Here is a 21,787-nt window from a genome sequence, read left to right on the forward strand (position 1 = left end):
CTATGGCTTCAAGACTATATATTTCTCCTTTCTCCTCTTGTGTCAAATATTTTTCTTTCTTTTCTTTTTCTTCCAGGAATCTACTCTACATTTATCCACAGAGCCTGAATTTCAGCAGCCGGCAAGGCTCGGTGCGAAACATTGCAGTGAAACTGCAGTTTATGGCTGGAGAGGATCCTAGCCAAGCCATGCCCGTGAGTGAGACCCATCCTCAGCTGTTTCCTCTTGTCTTTCATCCATTACTGGATTGTGGAGCCCCTGAGAAGACTGCCCCAGATATTGTCTCTTGAGTCAGTTTCCACATTTGAGCTATCCCATTCAGGGTGGGTGAGGGGCTTCATTTATGACCAGACCCACAATTTATATTCCTATAATTTCTATTTCCATTTAAGAAAATGTGTAGGATTTTGAGTTTAGAAAAGAACCTCAAAGTCCTACATTTTCCCATATGAAAATTGTGTTGTATCTTCAGATTTAATACTCAAACCATGGGCTGGGCTTTTATACTAAAGGTTGTCTGCTGTTTGCCAGCCAATTTAATAGCCAGTCACTACAGTATGACCTGCCAAAAAGTTTGATAAGCTTAGAAGAAATCATGCTGAGTAACCAATTTAAGAGAGAATGACCTTTCTCTGCCAGCAGGAATCTGCTTCAGATGCTTTCAATTCAGTTTTCCTTAGAAATGATCCTGCAAAATAGCAACTTACTCATGGCTTCAATCATGTTACAGAGCCTGAATCTGCAGCAAGGGTTTATGAAAGTTCTTAAGGGAGAGTTTCTGAAAGGCCATGTCTGTGTTTCTTAGTGGAGTTGGGAAAGTATTGGATTTTGTTGCCTTAATTGTAAATGAGAAATAATAGCTATTGAAAATACCTGAAAGGGTGTGAAAAAATTTCAGCTCAATGTAGTAGTAAGTTATCCTTATGGTATTTCTGGACTTGAATAATCAGAATAATGTAAAAAAGGATATGGATCACATGGAGATTTGTTCCCTAATGGAAATTATTGAAATATAGCAATAGCAATAGCACTTAGATTTATATGCCACATCATAGTGCTTTACAGCTCTCTCTAAGCAGTTTACAGAGTCAGCATATTGCCCCCAACAATCTGGGTCCTCATTTACATCTTGGAAGGATGGAAGGCTGATCTGATCTTGGGCCGGTGAGAATCAAACTGCTGGCAGTTAGCAGCAGTTTGATTCTCACCGGCTCAAGGTCAACTCAGCCTTCCAAGGTTGGTAAAATGAGGACCCAGATTGTTAGGGGCAATATGCTGACTCTGTAAACTGGTATATGTGATATTTATGGGCAAATAATGAAAATCATGCGGCCTTTCTAAGTGCTTGTTTCACTGGTTTATCTCTCAAGCTCCCTCCCTTGACCAGATGAGCTTCATGTTCTCTGTTCCTGACTGATACTGTTTTTGTTTCTCCTTATGCTCCAGGTTATCTTTGGAAAATCAAGTTGCAGTGAGTTTGCCAAAGAGGCTTACACAGCTGTTGTGTACCATAACAAGTGAGTCTTTAGCAACTGGAGTAGGAATTGAAGGTGGCTGTAAGTAGGTTACAGGTGCTTGTTTGGTTAGTCTACACTGAACCATGCAAACTTTGCCAGAAAAGTGGTCTTTGATTTCCTGTGTAGATCTTTATCGCAAATATGTAAATGAGAAATTTTGTAAAAAGTGTTAAATGACAACTTTCCAACATCCCTGTTCACAGATCACCTGAGTTCTATGAGGAGTTCAAGCTGAAGATCCCAGCCAATTTGACAGACAACCATCACTTGCTTTTCACCTTTTATCACATTAGCTGTCAACAGAAGCAGAACACACCTCTGGAGACTCCTGTTGGTTACACAGTGAGTTTCAAAAGAAATAGAGAGTTCTATGGGTACAAGGTAGCGCCTGTGATTCATTGTAAAGGGCCCCCAGTTTAAATTTCCACCATCCTCCATTCAAAGAAACTCAGATAAAGGGACAGGGAGAATCCCCTGCTTTAAGGCTATCAATAAATTTTGGCATGAATTAAGAGTATGATCTGTCATTATATATACTGTATCTATATTTGATCAGTTTTCCTGGAATGCCCTTTACAGGCACTCCTCAACTTACAACCATTTGTTCAGTGGCCCTTCAAAGTTACAACGGCATTGAAAAAAGTGACTTACGACCATTTTTCACACTTATAACCGTCGCAGCATCCCTATGGTCACATGATCAAAATTCAGATGCTTGCCAGTTGGCTCATATTTATGACGGTTGCAATGTCCTGGGATCACGCAATCACCTTTTGTGATCTTCTGGCAAAGTCAGTGGGAAACCAGATTCAGTTAGTAACAACCATTTTATTAACTTAACAATTGAAATGATTCCCTTAATAACTGTGGCAAGGAAGGTCAAAATAAGGATTCCCTTCCAAATTTTTCTCAGTGGGGTTTACTGTTGTCAATACCAATAGTAAATTGCCTTAAATATAGAAGGTGGAATGGTTGGAGAAGAATCCTTTTGTTCTATGTGCTGTATGTGGTCTGTTTTTCTTAGTAAAACTGATCTGTGGGACAGGAAGAGAGGGTTGGATTGCAGAGGAAAAGTGGCAAGTGAAGATGCCAACCTGCAAGGACTTAACTTTGCCTGTTTCTCTTCCTAGTGGATTCCTCTCATGCAACATGGACGGCTGAGAACAGGGCAGTTTTGCCTGCCGGTGTCAGTTGACAAGCCTCCACCCAGCTATTCAGTGCTTACCCCTGATGTAAGTAAGGAATGGCTTTGTTTTCCTAGAGGGCAGAAGCTGAAGGGCCTTTTCTTACCTGGGCTGCATTGTGAAAGATGCTTCCTTTCACGCTTTCTACTCCCACTGCCCCCTCTCCCAATTTGTGCCAGGCTTTGACAGGTCAGACTAATCATAAGTTTTCATTTTTCAGAATTGTAGTCTATTTCACAATGACTACTAGACTTTCCACTGGCAGAACTTTTCATGCATTTTGTTTATAAATCTTTTTCTGGGTTGCTTCTCTGTAGGTGCAGCTACCTGGCATGAAGTGGGTGGATAATCACAAAGGGGTCTTCAGTGTGGAGGTTCTGGCTGTCTCCTCTGTCCACACTCAGGTGAGAGGACAAGTCAGTGGTTGATCTTCCATGTTGCCCTAGGAAAACAAAGAACAAACCAAGGCTTGGTTGTATCATCAAGTTGTTTTTCAGCTGGGGATTTGCATTAGCTTTTGCATTACATTTGCCCCCTCCAAATCTAAAACTGAAATCTTAGACCACATATAAATTAATTTTCTTTTTTACAAAATACATGCCAAACATTTTTCCAAATTCATAATATATTTCTTCTTTGGCAGCCTAGTAGGCAAAATTGTAAGGACCTGCCCCAGCTGTTCCCTCAGGAAAGTAAGACTCTTGAATCCATTAAGTTGAATCAAAAGAACTTTTACTGAGAGAAAGTGATTGCAGGAAAGCAAGGAGGAATCTGAAAAGTCCTGCGCAATGCAAGCCCAACCCCACTTGACCAGACCACCGGCAGCCAATATGATGCCGCAAGGTTGTTTTCACAATGCTGAAATGCTAGGAAGATAACAGTTCACACTCAGGGCACGATGGCCTTGAAAACAGGCTGGAACCAGCAGGGAGGGAGTCCACTCCGTCTCTGAAGACAATCCCCCTCCCTAATTCCCAAGCAGTTACAGCAAAAGCAAAAGCATGCAAAAAAGCCTCTTCCCCACCCCTTCCAACAGAATGGCAGGACACAATGGTGGACCTGACATGCTTCCCCTCTGAACAGCAACGTTAGTCCTGGAAAATATAATAAAACAAACAGGGAGAAAAGAAATGTAAAACAAGAAAAATGTCATTTGGGTTTGTCAGGATCCTGATTATGGAAGCATTTGATGAGTTTAGGGGCTCTAATGTGACAAGGGTCAACCCATTCATTCTGAGCTGTTGGGAAATCTTTCCAGGCCACTAAGTACTGAAGGGTTCCCCTATACTTATGGGAATCTAGAATTTCCAGATTTCAAAGTGCTGCTCCCCTTCTATCATTAAAAGCTCCAGGATTGATGGAAGTTTAGGTCTAAGGGGAGAAGTGACCTCAGGCTTCAATAAGCTGTGATGAAACACAGGGTGAACAGTCAAAGGGACTTGGGCAAATCTAGTTCTACAGTTACTGGGTTAATGATGTATTTAATTGGGAAGGGCCCTACACACTAGAGTCCCAATTTCTTTGCTGGTTGTAAAGATTGTAGGGAGCGGGTGGAAAGGTAAACTCGGTCACCAATCTTAAACAGCTTGGGTTCCTCACCACCAGCCATGTATTTCACAGTTGGGAGACCCACTCTTTCAGTGACACAACTGGGGGGATCATTGAATGGCAATTTTTTTTTAAAATTTGATTTATATGCCGCCCTTCTCTGGAGACTCAGGGCGGCTTACAATGCATTAAGCAATAGCCTTCATACTTTTGTATATTTATACAAAGTCAGCTTATTGCCCCCACAAACTGGGTCCTCATTTTACCTACCTTAGAAAGGATGGAAGGCTGAGTCAACCTTGAGCTGGTGAGATTTGATCTGCTGAACTCCAGCTAGCAGTCAGCTGAAGTAGCCTGCAGTATTGCACTCTAACCACTGCGCCACCTCGGCTCTCTGTCCAGTAGCCACTTTAAAAGGATTGAATCCCGTGCTACTATGCACGGAATTATTATATGCCACCTTAGCAAAAGGCAACAAATATCAGTCCAGTTATCTTGCTGATAATTGATATAACACCTGAGGATATTGTTCCAACACTGAATTCGTTCCTTCATACCCACCATTAGTTTGGGGGTGGTGACTTGAGCTAAGCCCCTGATCAGTCCCCAGTAGTTTAAGAAATGCCGTCCAAAACCAAAAGCACCCCTCTATCTGACATGATAGGTTGGGGCGCTCCATGTAGTCTGTAGACATGGTGCAAATATAGTTTGGCAAACCCACTTGCTGAAGGAATCTTCTGACAGGGAACAAAATGTACTATGTTAGAAAATAAATCAGTTATCACCCATATAACTGTATTTCCTGAGCTTTCTGAAAGTTCCACAATAAAATCCTGGGATTTTCCCTTGCCATCGTTTGGCCGAGGCAAAAAGTGGGCAAATTGCCATATAGCTTTCAATGTTCTTTTTCAGAGATGGCCACCAAAACTGTCTTTTGATTAGATGCAAAGTCTTGACAAAGCCAAAGTGTCCAGCGGCTTTGGAGTCATGACTTTTCCCCAAGACCATCAGCCTCTGGCTCTCCAATACATATAATTTAGTACCCATCCAGGCTAGTCTGTCCTGGACTGAACAAACATTTCCATGATTTTGAAACCATTTGTTGTCCTTCAGAGTGGCTTTAAGGGCGGCTCTCACCTCACTGTCAATTTGTCATTTTTCTTTTGCTTGCGATCAGGTGGTGACGTGGGTCGCCAGTTGACTGGATGGGAATAGGGGTTTGACTACTTCTGCTTTAGGGCAATTGTATCGAGGCATTCGGAATAAAGCATCAGTCACAAAGTTTTTTCCCACTGGGTCAGCTTGGTCGCTGACAGTTTTCTGGAAGTGTAAGTGCAGGGTTACAGCTGGCCATTCTCATTCTCCTGTAACAACACAGCTCCCACAGCCATATTGGAAGACGAAAGGGACACTTGGGTTGGGATGTTTCAGGACTAGCTCAACCGCAAACAGCCGTTTGAGCTTCTCAAAAGCTGCCTGGCATTCTAAAGTCCATTTAAGAGTTGGCTGGGTTTAGGTTTATACTCCCCTTTTGTTTTTAATAAGTTTGTGATGGGGAGTGTGATTTGTTCAAAGGACAGGATGAATTGGCAGTAGAAATTGGTGAAACCCAAGAATCTGTAGTTGCTTTCTGGTTTGGAGCAGAGTCCAGTCCAGCACTGCTAGGATTTTTTTTGGGTACATCTCAGTGCCTTCGTGTGAGATGTGTGAGATAGATGTGTGAGATAGACAAATAGTCTATCTTGCTTTGGTGAAACTCACACTTGGAAAGTTTGGCATACAGTTTGGCAGCCTGCAGTTTTTTGAGTACAGCCTTCATTAGTTTCACGTGCTCCACCTTTGTTTTGGTGTAGATTAAAACATCATCTAGATGCACCACTACCCCCTTATATAGGTGCTCTTATAAGACCTCATTTATTAACTGCATAAACACTTTCGGGCCATCCTGGAGGCCGAATAGGGGCAATTAGAAGCATCCCAAAGGGAAGTTGAATGTGGTCTTCCATTTATCCCCCTCCCTAATTCTTATGCGGTAGTAGACTTCTCACAGGTCCAATTTAGTGAATATTTTGCCCTTGGCCAAATGGGCTAGCATCAGGGGTGAAATGCTACCAGTTCGGTCCAATTCACCCAAACCAGTAGTAAAAAAGGCTATTGGTTTGCCAAACCGGTAGTAAAAAATGTAAAAAAAAAAAAAAGTTCCGACGATCAACTGAGTGACGCGTGATCGTCGGAACTTTTTTTAAAAAAAAATGTTTAGCATTTTTTTACTACTGGTTCTCTGGTGCGCAAAGTGCATGCTCGGTAGTAGACTCACAGAACTGGTAGCAGACTTCAGAGGATTTCACCGCTGGTTGAATATTATCACACACACACATACACACACACACACACACACACACACACATGTTGCTAGACTATAATCCTTCATTCCTGGTCATAGTAGTTGGAGATTATGGGCATTACAATTCAGCAGTATCTGGAGAACCATAAATTCTTGTCCAACCTTAATATTTGGTATGCATTTTTATCTCTATCACATCACATTATTAGTATAGATAAATGAGGCTAAAGCTTAATAGATATTCTACACACAGCCATTCTTTGTTCTGGCAGGATCCATTCTTGGACAAGTTCTTCACCTTGATACATGTGCTAGAAGAATATACCTTTCCCTTTCGACTTAAAGATGTGATCCTAACAGAGAACAACATAGAGTCTGAATTGAAATCTAGTGTGGGCAACTTACGAGTGGCTAGCCTGGAACCTTTGGTGGCCTTCAGTCATCAGATTCTCAACAAGCTGATCCAACTCATTGTGTACCCACCTGTCATTGCAGGGCAGATTGGTGAGTGTCATATCTGTGTTGTATCTGTGGTCCTCTCCATTTCCTCTGAAAGGATTTTCTTGTTATCTGAAACAAGTGGAATAACCTAAAGTCTCAATTTCTTTGAAAAATCCTCACTCTTTACAGAGTTGGGTGGATATGGGATACCCTCCGCCTGCTAAGAAAATGAACCTTCCCCAGCATATAGGGTCTTCTGCTTGAGTAAGGGGTTGGAATAGAAGACCTCCAAGATCCTTCCAACTCTCTTATTCTGCTAAGTAAAATTAATATTCCAGCTTTCACATTTTGGATCTAGATTTCTATATTGAGATGAGTCCTCTCTGGATGCCTGCATAACAAAGAAGGTTTGAAGTATCAGTACACATCTCAGAGAGACAGACTTTTTTACAGCATTGCTGTGGATCACAGTGGGTAGTGGCGATGTCAGTTTTTCTAGCTGTTTGCAAGAAATGCTGTCAATCACTGTTGTATTTCTATTAGTCTGTTAATGCCCTTGTATAGAAAGAACTTGTTTTTTTTCTGACATAAATTTGTTTTTAGTATACTAAGTTATCATACACAATCATTTTAAAATGTTTTCTTTTCGTATTACATTGAATATATGACAGGTCCTATTGATTAAAAAGCATCTGAGTATCTTTTGCTTTTGAGGCATCCAGTTTTTATGGCACATGTAACACAGTCTCATGTATGATAGCAATTCATTCATTCACTCTCAAGTAGCCTCAATGCATAGAATTCAAACCTTTCAGTCATCTAACTTAAGAAATCTTTTAAAGGCAGCCTTTTAATTAGCATATTTTGTATTTATAGATGTGTGTGTGTGTGTGTGTGTGTGTGTGTGTGTGTGTGTGTGTGTATGCAAAAGGAAAAGAAATAAGGGGAAAATACCCTCCCCCCTAAATACCTTTGTTACCTAATTAAAACTGAATATACACAGACACACAGGCACAGTATAAATATATATTCATCCCCCCATTAGTTTAGTTAGTTTATTCTATGGTGGGAAAACATTGGAAATTAAAAATATACACGTGTTGGTTATTTCCAGGTTTCTAAATAATCTCCCAATATTATATTGAAAATTAACTGCTTGCTCAATCATAGAAACAGATTTAAGATCTACAAACCCATTGATGGAGAATGATATCCTTCCAACTCTGTACCATCAATGCCTTTAGCTCATAAAAGTACACATTATCTAGCAATAATATTTTCCAAATATAAGACTAAATTATTTTAATTTAGGTTTGAGCTAATTTATATTTCAGGTTAAACCTTTTCTTAGAATTTTATTAATAAAAACCTGCATAAAATAATAAATGGCTAGTGGATTTTAATTTTTTTGTAAAATTTATATGCTGTTGATATCACTGTCCTTATTTGTTTGAAGTCAATCTTAATGAATTTTTATGCTGTCTTTTGCCATGTGAAGGAATTTTAGTGAAAAGAAACTCATTTTCACTTTATGCAAACATTTTAATCACGGTCACATAGCACATGATAGCAGACCAGTTCCCAGTCTCTTCTTTTTTGGAAGCCAGTTAATCCCCCTGCTACATGGGATACAATTTTTTTTAAAGAAGACAACTTGCTTTATACTCCTAGAAGTGCTTTTTAAAAAAAAGCCCTGTAAAAGTTAAAAGGAAAGCCCAAAGCTGCTGTTGCCATTCACTGATACCACCATGTCAACTGCTATCTGCAGTCTCTGCCTACTGAAAAGTTTCCCATCCCAGAATGAAAGAGATGATGCTCTGAAGCAGGTGAAATAAAAAAAAGGGCAGGAGAAATTCTTTCTGTGTCTTCGTGTGCATAAAGTAGAAGAAAAGCCCTAGGCATTCATCCTCTGATAGTTTAATAAAAACACAATGTCCAGGTTGAACTTGTGGTTTTTCATTCTGCACCACTTTTTTCATTAGAAGATGGGGAAACAGCAAATTTTACAGGTGACTGTAGATATTAAATGTACTAAGAATTCCTAATATCAGTTAGAAGGCCATTTTTTGATGTATGCAATTTCTCTTCCATAACTAATGTTTGTCTTACTCTGTTTAGTCTCATTTTTCCCCATTTTTTTTCTTGCTTCTTCCAGTGAACTTGGGTCGTGCAGTGTTTGAAGCCATTGCTGTGATGGTGAACCAGATCCACAAGAGCCTGGAGAGCAGCCAAGATCAGCATGGCCACAATCATCTGTTGGCCTCTTATATCTTCTACGTTTTCCGTCTGCCTGTGATGGAGCCAGGTTTGCCAGGGATCACAAATGCTTGTTATATGTATGGGCAAGCAAAGAACTGTGTGTCTGATCATCTTTCCTATGGGCTGTGAGCCATTTGCATGGCCTGCAGCTCAGGAGCGTTTGGAAGCATACCAAGTATTCAGGAAGGACCTATATTCACCAAAAAAATCCTTCACTTCTTGTATTATTAATATATCTCTGTTAAAATGGATGAAGTAATTAGCACCATTTATCAATTTCATGCAGAGAACAAAGACTTGTTTATATTTGACATCTTTAGCTGAATGATTATAAACCTGGGATGACTGATTTAGGTGCTGCTGAGTGACTCAAAAAGGTCTGAGAAGCCAACTCAGGGATTGCCAAACCAAACTTCAAGGATCAAGGACAGCTTAATGATTCTCTTAATTTCTGCAGAGGAGAATATCCTATCCTATTTGGGATATTCCCTCTCCCAATTTGAAATTAAAAGTAGAATTGCAGAGGCTCCGACTATAAGTAGCCTTTACTTAATGACCACAATTGGGACCAGCTGCATCACTAAGTGATGCAGACATTAACAAAAATATCAGCTGATCAGATTTACATTGTCACTTCTGCTGCAATTATTAAGCAAATCACCACAGATTATTAAGTGATACATGTGGCTCACCATGAATTACAGTTTTACTATCAATTTCTCCATCAACGTTGCTTGTTGGAATCCAGCTATGAAGTGTGGCATCGTAACCATGGGACATTGCAACAGTTGTAAAGATCCATTGGTTGCAAAGTGCCCAAATGTCAACCACAAGATTGCAGGGATATTGTGACAATCATAAATATTGGGACTGATCATAAAGTTACATTTTTCAGCACCATTGTAATTTCAAATGGTCACTAAAGGGCAGTCATTAAGTGAGGTCTGCCTATAATGTGGTTGCTTACCCAGTCTCTCCATTTCCTCCCACTGCAGTAGCTAAGATTGAGAACAGCACAACCTGCTCCATTATAGGTAACATGAGGATGAGGGTTAAAATAGTACTCGTATAACATACAGTGTATGTTATACAGTGTATCCTGTATATAACATACAGTGTTATAACATACAGTGTATCCTGTAATAGCTTTTGTAACACTTCAGTATTATAACACAAAATTAAATTCAAGACGCTCCAGTAGTGAAATTGCAGTAAAAAAAATATTTTAAGGAGTTTTCTGAAAAGAACGAGATGGAGCACCCTAATGGAAAAAAAGAGAGGTTATTCTCAAGCAATTTCCCCTCTGCTTGAATGAAAGAGAATCTAATAATGGACAGCTCAATCACACATGAGAGATTCATAGACATTTTTAAACATCTGCACAAATGATAGAAGAAATCACTCTCCCTGTCTGACTCACTCTGTATTTCTTCCAGAGACTGGAGTGCCACCCCACAGTGGTACCCTTCAATATGCTACCTTGTCCCGTGCGACTGGGCGCCCTGTCAGCCTTAACCTCTCTCGTTCCAAAAGTATCAGCAACAGCAATCCTGACTTGACTACCACACCAACTTCCCCAGATGAAGAGGTTCAGAAGATTATCAGCAGCAAGGTTAGTACAACACTCTACTGACCCTGTCCTTCCCAAGAAGAAGGAGGTTTCTTTAGCTGCCAAACCGCCTGCTAAAATTGTGGTCTTTGTAGTGCCAGGTGATAATCAGGCATTTTGGTTTTTCACAATTCTAACACTGTGTTCTTGTGATTGTATTTTACTGATTGTGTTGTTCTTTATGCATGTTTCTGTTCTTATAATTAGTATTCTGCTGCTTTTGTATAGTTTTAATAGTTTGTTCCCTATCCAGAAAATTTTCACTAATAGGCAATTTGGATATATAATGAATACTACCACTCAGAATGTATAATAAATACTGCCACTCAGAATGATTAAAAAATAGAAATGTAAAGATTTGTAGACCTAAAAATGGTTCCCCATCAGTCTTTATGTTCTCTGGTTTTTCCAAGTTTGTGTGTGCTCATCAGATTAGCCTGGGCATCTATTTCACAGAGTGGGCTAATCCCAGATCCTAATCTGGACATGGAGAAATTTGTTTTTTGTATCAGATGTGACCTGAAGGGATTTCTTATCCTCTGTACAAAGTCCCTCTCTCTCCATTCTCCTACCCAGCACAGAGAAAAAACAAAATAGCTAATTATACTCAGAGAATGTATGTTTTCCTCCCCCAGCTCTGAGAGAACTTCCTTCTCTTAGTGCTAAATTATAAAAAATGCCTGTTTCAGTTGACTTGCATTGATCACCTGGGGAGATGGGATTGGGAAGTATGTATGTATGTGTATGCATGTGTCTGTATGGGGTGGGCATATTTGTGTAAATTTGGCGAAAGGCATGCCAACATTGGCTCCACCAACATCCATTGTTGGCACTTTTGACATGATCAGACATTTTCCTCCAGTCTTTATGCTTTGGGCTTCCTAGAGAAAGGTTTTTCTTAGTTCACTTCTTTAAATAGAGTGCACTGCCCTGCATAATTTTGGATTTATAGGAGAATAACCTGATTTTAGCTTTCCACAGAAGCAGCATTTACAGAGTTTATTCTAATTGTTTTACATGCAATTATCTTTCTTACTTTTTTTCCTTCTCCTTCTTAAGGCTTTCCAAAGCCTTAAGTTAGAATTTTTTTAAAAATGCAGCCACTGAACCATAAAACCACTAAAAGGTTTCTTTGGAAGTAGCAACTTTAGAACAGTTCTCAGTGAAATCACACCGGCAATTTGATTCTGCCCAACATCTGTGCTATATGAAAAGCAAATATCTCATTTGATGGAAAATCATTGGCTGCGCTACTTGAGGGAAATGATTCTGTTGCCTGGCAATTAGAGCTGCCCCTATATGGCCCAGGGTTATTACTGGCAAACATTTATCTACATAATTCTATTAATTGGACTCAGATGGAATTATTAATAGAATGTAATTAATAAAGCAATCTGAGAGAATCTCTCTGTGAGTGCCATTCTTTATTATGGATATTATAAAAAGACAGCTTAGTGGGCAGGGCAGCTGGCAGGGATGGCCAACATCCCAGAAGACAAGCTCAGGATCCAAAAAGATCTTGACAGACTTGAACAATGGACCTTATCCAACAACATGAAATTTAATGTGGAGGAAAGCAAAGTTTTATACTTAGGCAGGAAAAACCAAACATACAAATACAGATTAGGTGAAACTTGTCTTAAAAACAGGAACTGTGAGAAGGACCTTGGAGTCCTAGTGGATGATCATTTAAATATGAGCGAGCCGTGTGTGGTACCGGTAGTAGCCAAAATAGCTAATACAATCCTTGGTTGTATAAACAGAGGCATAGAATCAAAATCACATGAAGTATTAGTACCACTTTATAAAACTTTAGTAAGACCATACCTAGAATGCTGCATCCAGCTTTGGTCACCACATTACAAAAAAGGTATTGAGACTAGAAAAAGTGCAGAGAAGAGCAACTAAAATGATTAAGGGCCTGGAGACAAAAACATATGAAGAACGGTTGCAGGATTTGAGTTTGGCTAGTCTAGAGAAAAGAAGAAGTAGGGGTGACTTGATAGCAGCATTCCAATATTTAAATGGCTGCCAGAAAGACGGGGTCAACTTATTTTCCAAAGCACCTGTAGGCAGGACAAGAAACAATGGACAGAAACTAATTAAGAAAAGAAGCAATCTGGAATTAAGGAGAAATTTCCTAACAGTGAGAACAATTAACCAGTGGAACAGCTTGCTTTCAATAGTGGGTTTCTATCACTGAAGGTTTTTAAGGAATGGCTGGACAGCTACTTGTCTGAAATGGTATAGGGTCTTCTGCTTGAGTAGGGGGTTGGACTAGAAGACTTCCAAAGTCCCTTCCAGCTCTACTCTGATTGATTGATCAATTATGGAATCTGGACATATTTGATTTAGGACAATCTCCTCCAACCTATTTTCCTCAGATGTATTAGAGCAGAGGTGTCAAACTTGCGGCCCGTGGGCCAGATGCGTCACGCGCTGGCCATGCCCACCCGTTTTAGTGAAGGGTGAAAAAGGTGCGATACATCATGTGACGATGTGTCGTCACAAGTTTGACACCCCTGTATTAGAGTATAACTCCTGGGATTCCTTCCTCAGGCTGTCTTGAAGTTCTGTTGATCTTAGATGCTTGACTCTTGTCCCACACCACCAGCAACATCAGAGGGCTGCTGAGAAGAGATGTATAAAGACTATAGTGTTGTTTTCACTGATGGAAGGAGAAAGCCTCACTTAATGCAGCAAAAATTGGGTGATGTGTCATCCAAGTGGGAAATATTGGGGGTTTTCCCCCTTGTTTTGGCTTTTTATTGGGGCAATTTATAGTATGCTAAGTGCTTTTAAAGGCTTCAAATGTCTTATTTTTTTCGACCAAATGATGGAAAGAAATCATGCTGATTCCCACCAAATTTCTAGAGGAAGAAACAACTATAGAAGTTAGCGTGGACCTGCAGTTCATGCTTCTGAATAGCAAATAGCAAATTGAAATCCAAGAAGAGTCTTCTCCTATGAAAAGCAGATGCAGCCATGCCGGCAATGTGGAGGAAAAGAATCTATATTAAAATAATAATTTTATTAGGCCAACTGCAGGTTTTCCAAACTACATGAAAGCATTTAAGATTTCAGAAACAATTTTCTCAGGCAAGATGGAGAGAGGGGAGGGAGGGAGGGAGGGAGAGAGAGAGAGAGAGACAGACAGACAGACACACACACACACACACACAGAGAGAGAGAGAGAGAGAGAGAGAGAGAGAGAGAGAGAGAGAGAGAGAGAGAAGTAAATATTACATCTCTGCACTCTGTTCCAGTTATCTTTATTCAAAAGCAATTCTCTCAGCAAGTTGCACATTAGGCCTGGCAGATTATGAACAACCCCTAGCATTTACATATGACCCATGGCCTGTTTGTATTCTTGTTCTGCTTCTCTAATGGAATAGCATTATGGGACTTGGAAACGGCTTGCACCCAGATGCTCATGTCAACATGCCTAAAACTAGGAAATAGGCCTTGACAGTTCCAGATTCCCTTTTGGGTTTCATTGTACTCTCTGGCTTAACAGAATAATAGCACTAAAACTCCTCTTTTTCTTTGCAGCCACCTCCATCATCAAAGTTTTTTTTAAATTACAGCAACAGTAGTTGTTGCTTTTTCTGAAGCAGCCAATGTGGTTCTTTTTCCCTGATCATTGTATCTGTTGTGATTATTTTTCCTTTCATACTGTTTTTCTACATATTGCCTAGGGGATCGACCGCTCTCACTCTTGGGTCAACTCTGCCTATGCCCCTGGAGGCCCCAAGTCTGTGCTTCGCAGGAACCATCCGAACTCCAGCACGGACCTGAAGCAGGTGCCTTTCCTCTCCCTCCAATTGTGCTTGTAGCTTCTCCCTTTGGCAGGCTTGTCAAAGTTCATCTGCAGTAGCAGCCAGATTCAGATGGAGAATAAAGCTTTCCAAATGGCTGAAGTGAGAGGCTGCTGAGAACAGCACTGGCCGTCAACTGTATTTTCACAGACAATGAGTTTGCTTACTTTATTGAACATTCCAATGTTCTTCACTTTCCCTTTGCCACTTTGAAAGTTTAATTGGATGCAGAGCAGCATGGCATGAAGGATACACACAAGGCTTTCTTACTGGGACAGAGCATACTGTCTTTTATTTTGGAAGCATTTGAGCTGGGCACTATCAGAGAAAGAACTTGTCTGTAATGGCCTTTGGAAAATCTTGAATGCTTCCATTGATAATTTAGATTTGTGCTTGCTGTACATCTGGTTCCTAGCATCAGTTTCCTAATCTCATAGATTTATCCATGACAGTCTGTGGCTCAATAAAGCCAAAACAATCTCTTTGGGTGGTGCTCTAATAAAATATTCTTAATTTAAGAATTAACACAGTTAAATGTGTTAATTTACACATTTAACTGTTGCCTTTGACAAATCCTTGAAACACGGATAAACAAGATTTGGGGGGAGGTATATTGGCTCCTGCTAGTTACTTTTGCCAAGTAAGTAGGTTGTATTGTACCATCTACTTATATTCATCCCTGTTTCAAAAGGCAATATGTTAGCATGAATTCATTTTATTACTTCTCTAAATGGCTGCCTATTTAAACATTGAAGAAATCCTGCCGTATTGGTTCCTATATGAGATTATGTTAGGTAAGTGCTTGGGTTTTTTTTTCTCTCTACAGGTTTTCTTTTCGTAGCTGGCAGGTCTTTGTGTCCTTCAGAGCAAAGCATTTGACCAGAAATATCTCAGAGCAAGGAGAGGAATGTCTAGAATTAATAGTTTAGTTTAGACTTTCTGAGTTCTCAAGATAAGAATAGATTGTGGTTGTGCAATTGATTCCTTTACCCTCTGTTGCTTGCTTAACCAATAAGAGGCTCCTAATTTTACCTGTGTTTTTTGGTCAAGCCAGAAATGTTCCTTTTTCCACACTGAGTGTAGAAGTGCTTGAGTTTCAACCCCCAAGCTGCAATCATAGATGGATGGCAGACATTGGTTTGGCCACTGCCAGTAGTGGGATTCATTTTTTTTTACTACCAGTTCTGTGAGTGTGGCTTGGTGGGCGTGGCAGGGGAAGGATACTGTAAAATCTCCATTCCCTCCCACTCCAGGGGAAGGTTACTGCAAAATCCCCATTTCCTCCCAATCAGCTGGGACTCGGGAGGCAGAAAATAGATGGGGGCAGGCCTGTCAGAGATGTTATTTAATCAGTTCTCAGAACTACTCAAAATTTCTGCTACCGGTTCTCCAGAACTGGTCAAAACCTGCTGAATACCACTTCTGGCCACTGCTCTTAGCCAGTTAGGATAAACTCAGTTTTCTGTTTTAACCTTGGTGATGACATTGTTCTTTGAGCATTTACTGTAGCCCTGGAAAGAAATGGTTAATTCTTCTGATTCTTTGAGGAATCTAAGGAAAGAAGGTATTAGTGTTATTCGTTACAAACTTCCTTAATCAGTTGTCTTCTTGAAATATTTTATTTCAGCTCCTAAATTCCTACTCAGCATAGTGAAGGCTGCTGTTGTGAGATGTACATCCTAAATATGGTGGGGTGGAGAGTGGGATTCCTGCCCTTCAGGAAAAGATAACACTCTATTGGAATATACTTGTTCTGTGAGCAATGCAAATCTTGTGCTTTTACTGATTTGCACATATATATTTGGAGATGTGTGTGTGTGTATTTGTATGTACATGTCTGCGCACGTGCTGAAGAACTGCAAGTTTGAATCAGCCTTCTGGTTCTGGTACAAGATGCTTTGTTTTCTAGATTTCAATACATAGGTCAGTAATCGAGGTATATAACAAGAGTGATATTATTTTGAGTTGTTCAAATTTTTTCATACATTCTTCTTGAATCTGGCTAACAGATTTATAAAAGTTGGCTAATGTTGCAGATTAGGAGTGAAGTTGTAGATATTAAAAAGGGAGATAAAAACTAATGTAAAGGAAAAAATGAAACAGCTAAAATTGCAAGAAAGAAAAAAATAAAAGGAAAATAGAAAAGAAAGAAAAAAGATACAAAGAAGTAGCTTCTCATCTTTTCTACGACAGTTATAAGTACAATTGCAAATTCACCTCTTTATGGTTACAACATCTCTCTTCTTTCTATAATCTATCCTGTCATCAAAACTAATCATCAAAACCATAAATTATAAATTCATTTTTTCTGTTTTACACAATCAATCAGAATAGAGCTGGATGGGACCTTGGAGGTTTTCTACTCCAACCCTCTGCTCAACCAGGAGACCCTATACCACGGGTGTCAAACTCACGTCACGGCGGCATCATGTGACATATCAGGACTTTTTTCCCCCTTCACTAAACTGGATGTGGGCATGACCAGTGCGTGATGCATCCAGCCCATGGACCAGGAGTTTGACAGCCCTGCCCTATACTATTTCAGACAAGTGATTGTCCAATCTCTTCTTAAAAACCTCCAGTGATGAAGCATCTACAACTTCTGGCGGCAAGCTGTTCCATTAGTTAATTGTCCTCACTGTTAGAAAGTTTCTCCTCAGTTCCAGGTTGCTTTTCTCCTTGATTAGTTTCCATCCATTGTTTCTTGTCCTGCCCTCTGGTGCTTTGGAAAATAAGTTGACCCCTTCCTCTTTGTGGCAACCTCTCAAATACTGGAATACTGCTATCTGTCACCCCAGTCCTTCTTTTCTCTAGACTAGCCAAAGCCAAATCCTGCAACTGTTTTTCATATTTTTTTGGTCTCCTGGCCTTTAAGCATCTTAGTTGCTCTTCTTTTCACTTTTTCCAAAGGCTCAACATCTTTTTTGTATTGTGACCAAAACTGGATGCAATATTCTAGGTTTGGCCTTACTAAAGCTTTGCAAAGTGATACTAATACTTTATGTGATTTTGGTTCTATGCCTCTATTTATACAACCAAGGATTGTATTAGCTTTTTTGGCTACTGCCACACACTGCTGGCTCATATTTAAGTGATCGTCTACTAGGACTCCAAGGTCCTTCTCACAGTTTCTGTTTTTGAGCCAGGTTTCGCCTAATCTGTACTTGGTTTTTCCTGCCTAAGTGTAAAACCTTGCTTTTCTCCACATTAAATTTCATTTTGTTAGATAGGGCCCATTGTTCAACTCTGTTCAGATCTTTTTAGATCCTGAGCTTGTCTTCTGGGGTGTTGGCTATTTTTGCCAGCTTAGTGTCATCTGCAAATTTGACGACTTCCCTGTCTATTCCCTCATCTAAGTAATTTATGAAGATATTGAAGAATACTGGGCCTAAGACAGAACCTTGTTGTACCCCCCTGCTTACTTTCCTCCATGTAGATGTAATACCATTAAGCACAACTAGTTGAGTATGGTTTATCAGCCAGTTACAAATCCATCTGGTGGTGATGCTGTCTGTCTCACATTTTTCTAGCTTACCAAGAAGTAGGTTGGGGTCTACTTTCTCGTATGCCTTGCTGAAGTCTATGTTTACTCTGTCCACAGCATTTCGCTGGTCTACTAATTTAATCACTTTGTCAAAGAATGAAATTTGGCATGGTCTGTTTTTAACAAACTCATGCTGACTTTTAGTTATAACTTTATTTGTTTCTAGATGTTCACAGATCTATTTTTTAATTATCTTTTCCAGTATCTTCCCAGGTATTGATGTTAGGATGATTGGTCTGTAGTTTCCCGGGTCTGTTTTTTTTTTTTTTCTTCTTTGAAGATGGGAACCACATCAACTCTTTTCCAGTCCTCTGGTAGTTCCCCAATGTTCCAGGATTTTTGAAAGATATGGTACAATATTTCTGAGATAACATCTTCCAGCTCTTTCAGAACTCTGGGTGTAAACCATCAGGTACCAGTGATTTATATTTGTTAAGATCAGATAGGTGTTCTCTAACCATTTTCTTGCTTATTTTAATTTTTATTTCTAGTCTATTTTTTACAGTTATGTTTTTGATAGGTTGGCTATAGTTTCTTTTTGCATGAAGACTGATGCAAAGAATGTGTTAAGCAGCTCTGCTTTCTCTCTACTGACTGTTACTTCCTTGTCTTAAGTAGATCTATTGTTTCCTTGACTTCTTTCTTGTTATTTATTTTATTTTATTTATTTTATTTCGATTTAGCAATAAACATAGATATTGACTTTTCTCTGATCAAAGTAGTCAACAAATTAGGAGTGAAATTGATGGGTGATCTTCTAAGGCTCATGGCAAGGTAGAAGGTTAAGGATAATAAAAAACACCCCAAATAAGTCATAACATGTTATTTAAAACACAGAATCAAAAATGGGTTGGCAACTGGCTTTCCTTTGGAAACCATAATGGCTAGAAGATTGAGATCTGCTTTTGATCAAATATAGTTATATGTCAAAGTCAGGGTTGGTGTGGATCTGTTTGTGTGTTTGAAAATCAGAGAGAGAAAGAGAGAGTTGGGAAAATATTTTGAAAATATTGAACTTATATTTGGGAACTGCTGTAGATTTCAGAGGCTATGATTTCTTTGCCATTGCATGATTGCCATTGTGCTAGTTTTCCTACTGTCTTTTCATTCTTGCCCATACTATTCACTTTTAAACAAGTCGTGGTTTCAGCCACAAGAGTAAACAGTTAAATTTTCTAAGCTGGCGAGTTAATCATTCCCAGTTATTTATCTGCTTAACTTTTAACTTCGTAAAACAGATTTTCTTTTACTCCCTGGACAGCTTACAACTTCTACCACAACTGTGTCAATTTCAAGCACAGTATTGACTCTTGGAACTCATTTAGATGTGAATGAACCTTGAGCTTGCCAGTTCCTCTTGTCCCCTGTCATGCCCTTGAGAGTGAAAGTTTTCTTTTTTTTAATATTAAGGTACCACAGTTTTAGGTTATTTCCAAACCCTGACAAATTGTACCAATCAAAAGTGGTGGTGTGAAAAAAGCCAGCTTAAAACCATAATTTTGTTAATTTATTTCAGTCTGCAGTTAAAATTAACAGGCATTTAAATTTCAGATATAATGCTAAATTAACTGTTTGGTAACAGGAACAATGCTGTTTATCTTTTCTTTACAGCCATTGGAATTTAAGTGAAGTGTGTAACTCTAAACCATAATTAGTTTTATATCCAAACCAAGCCTGGGAATAGCTAGTTTATAATTATATATTTGCAATGCTTTGTAATACCTTCCAGATTGTGCTGTTTAGATTGGAGATGCAAACATATACAGTAAGAGTGATTGGAGCCCAGGGTTCGTCTTTTCCCTAATTCCAGATAGCTAAACAGACCAGAGTAAAAATAAGCAGAGTTCCTGCCATTATAATGCCTTTTCCCAGCCATCCACACTAAAGCACAATAGATAAACAAGCAGAGTTTCTGCATATGGAGAAGATGAGTCTGCTGCCAGGACAACTCTAAGATAGACCAGTTTTAGAGAGTTGGGCAAAGGCATGTCATGAACCAGCTGCACTAAAAGAAAAAAAAAAGGAAAGTATCAGCTTCACCTGTTTATGCCAACTTTGGCAGTAAGATCCTTTGAGTTGCTTGATTATCCTGAAGCAGCTCCAGAATTAGTAAATCCCCCAGTTTTTATAACTTTCTGTTTCCTGGCAAAATGTAGCTGGCTTTCGAATTCTAAGCAACTTTTCCTCAGGTAAGGAAGTCAGGCTCTTTTTCCTTAACCATCATTTCACCATTTCGTCCATTCTGGGTAATACCTCTTCACTATCACTGTTTCCTCTCTTTTTTCTCTCTTGCTGCTCCTCCTCTCACAGGCTGCAGAGTGTGCACCTAATCGTATCTCCTCCTATCTCGAGGGCTCCACTTTTGTGCCGGCAGCTCCGATGAGACCAGCAACCAAAAAGGTAGAGAAGGACTGTCAACCCAAAAATGTTCTCTCTGACATACTGAAATGTTGATCCTAGGCATACTTGGGAGGGAGATGCAGTAAGACAAGCTTAGAATTTAGCCAAAAGGCGTTTTAATCAGAAACTTGGTTGAAAACTGAAAGAGATGCTGTAACAATGTGATATTACAGGAATGAATACATGGAATGTGGCAACATAGGCTCTGCAGAATGGCATAGCTTTGGCTGATGCTCATCTTTCCTTCTGTCAGGAATATTCCAAAACCTGCTGACTGCAAGAACCAAATCACCATACAGTACTAATTATGATAAGCTGATCCCTTATAGTAGATCAGTTTACTGGGTCCTTCTGTTTTTACTTTTCAATTCTGCCCATCTGTTCTAACTGAAGATCATGTTAGCCTTTCCCACTTCCTCAGTGACTTACAGCTTTGGTTTTTCCATACATGATATGTAACACCCCAGAATTTCTTCTTTCATCAAGCCAATCTTCTAAATTACTCTTGGAGTCCAGAGAATTTACCAGGAAAGCATGTGTGGACTTGGCTGTTCATGGTTAATTGACTTCGGCTGCCTGAAGTAGGAGCTGCTCCAAGTTGGAGCTTGGAGAGGGAGAACCACTATCATTTGTTGGCTACTTTAGTGAGTGTATTGTGATTGAAGATTTTTTTTCTTTTATCTCCTTGATGGATGAGCAATATATGGCTGACATTTTTCAATTAAAAAAGCTAGCAGAGAAGGAAGCACTTCTGGAAGCATATCTATTTCTAAGTGTGCAACTTGTCTGGTGGATAGACGCTGCAATTACCTCTAGATATAGTATTTAGAGAACTGAAAAATGCAAAGTTATAGGCCAGTCATGCCACGTAGACTCAGTAATATTATATGTATGTCCCAAATGCTTGGAATTTCAGCCCAAGTTGTTTAATGCATTTTCTCTAAAGATTGGGATTTATTGTATTGTTTTAAAGCATTTGGTACTCAGCCATGAATATAGATCAGGCAGGTCATGAAGATGAATAATTTGGACAGCACCTATGTAATTTGATTGTGGGTAACGATGCCACAAAAATCTGATATTTTTTAGCAATCTAGCTGGTTTTCAGAAAGTTGTCTGTTCT

The 21,787-nt window shown here is 39.5% G+C and overlaps 1 protein-coding gene across 1 annotated transcript in view; it reads left to right on the top strand.

Annotated features, from left to right (window-relative positions):
- The window catches only part of DOCK6 (dedicator of cytokinesis 6), a 208,460-nt gene that overhangs the window by 103,393 nt on the left and 83,280 nt on the right, over positions 1-21,787 (top strand). The window contains exons 16-25 of the mRNA XM_070934460.1: positions 77-194; positions 1,447-1,517; positions 1,721-1,859; positions 2,648-2,749; positions 3,019-3,105; positions 6,866-7,097; positions 9,190-9,339; positions 10,730-10,905; positions 14,601-14,705; positions 20,575-20,664. Coding sequence (XP_070790561.1) covers positions 77-194; positions 1,447-1,517; positions 1,721-1,859; positions 2,648-2,749; positions 3,019-3,105; positions 6,866-7,097; positions 9,190-9,339; positions 10,730-10,905; positions 14,601-14,705; positions 20,575-20,664 — 1,270 coding nt within the window. The remainder of the gene's footprint in view (positions 1-76; positions 195-1,446; positions 1,518-1,720; positions 1,860-2,647; positions 2,750-3,018; positions 3,106-6,865; positions 7,098-9,189; positions 9,340-10,729; positions 10,906-14,600; positions 14,706-20,574; positions 20,665-21,787) is intronic.

This window comes from Pituophis catenifer, unplaced genomic scaffold (genome assembly GCF_029215685.1).
Source record: "Pituophis catenifer annectens isolate HBS135680 unplaced genomic scaffold, rPitCat1.0.hap2 SCAF_2, whole genome shotgun sequence".
Taxonomy (NCBI): domain Eukaryota; kingdom Metazoa; phylum Chordata; class Lepidosauria; order Squamata; family Colubridae; genus Pituophis; species Pituophis catenifer.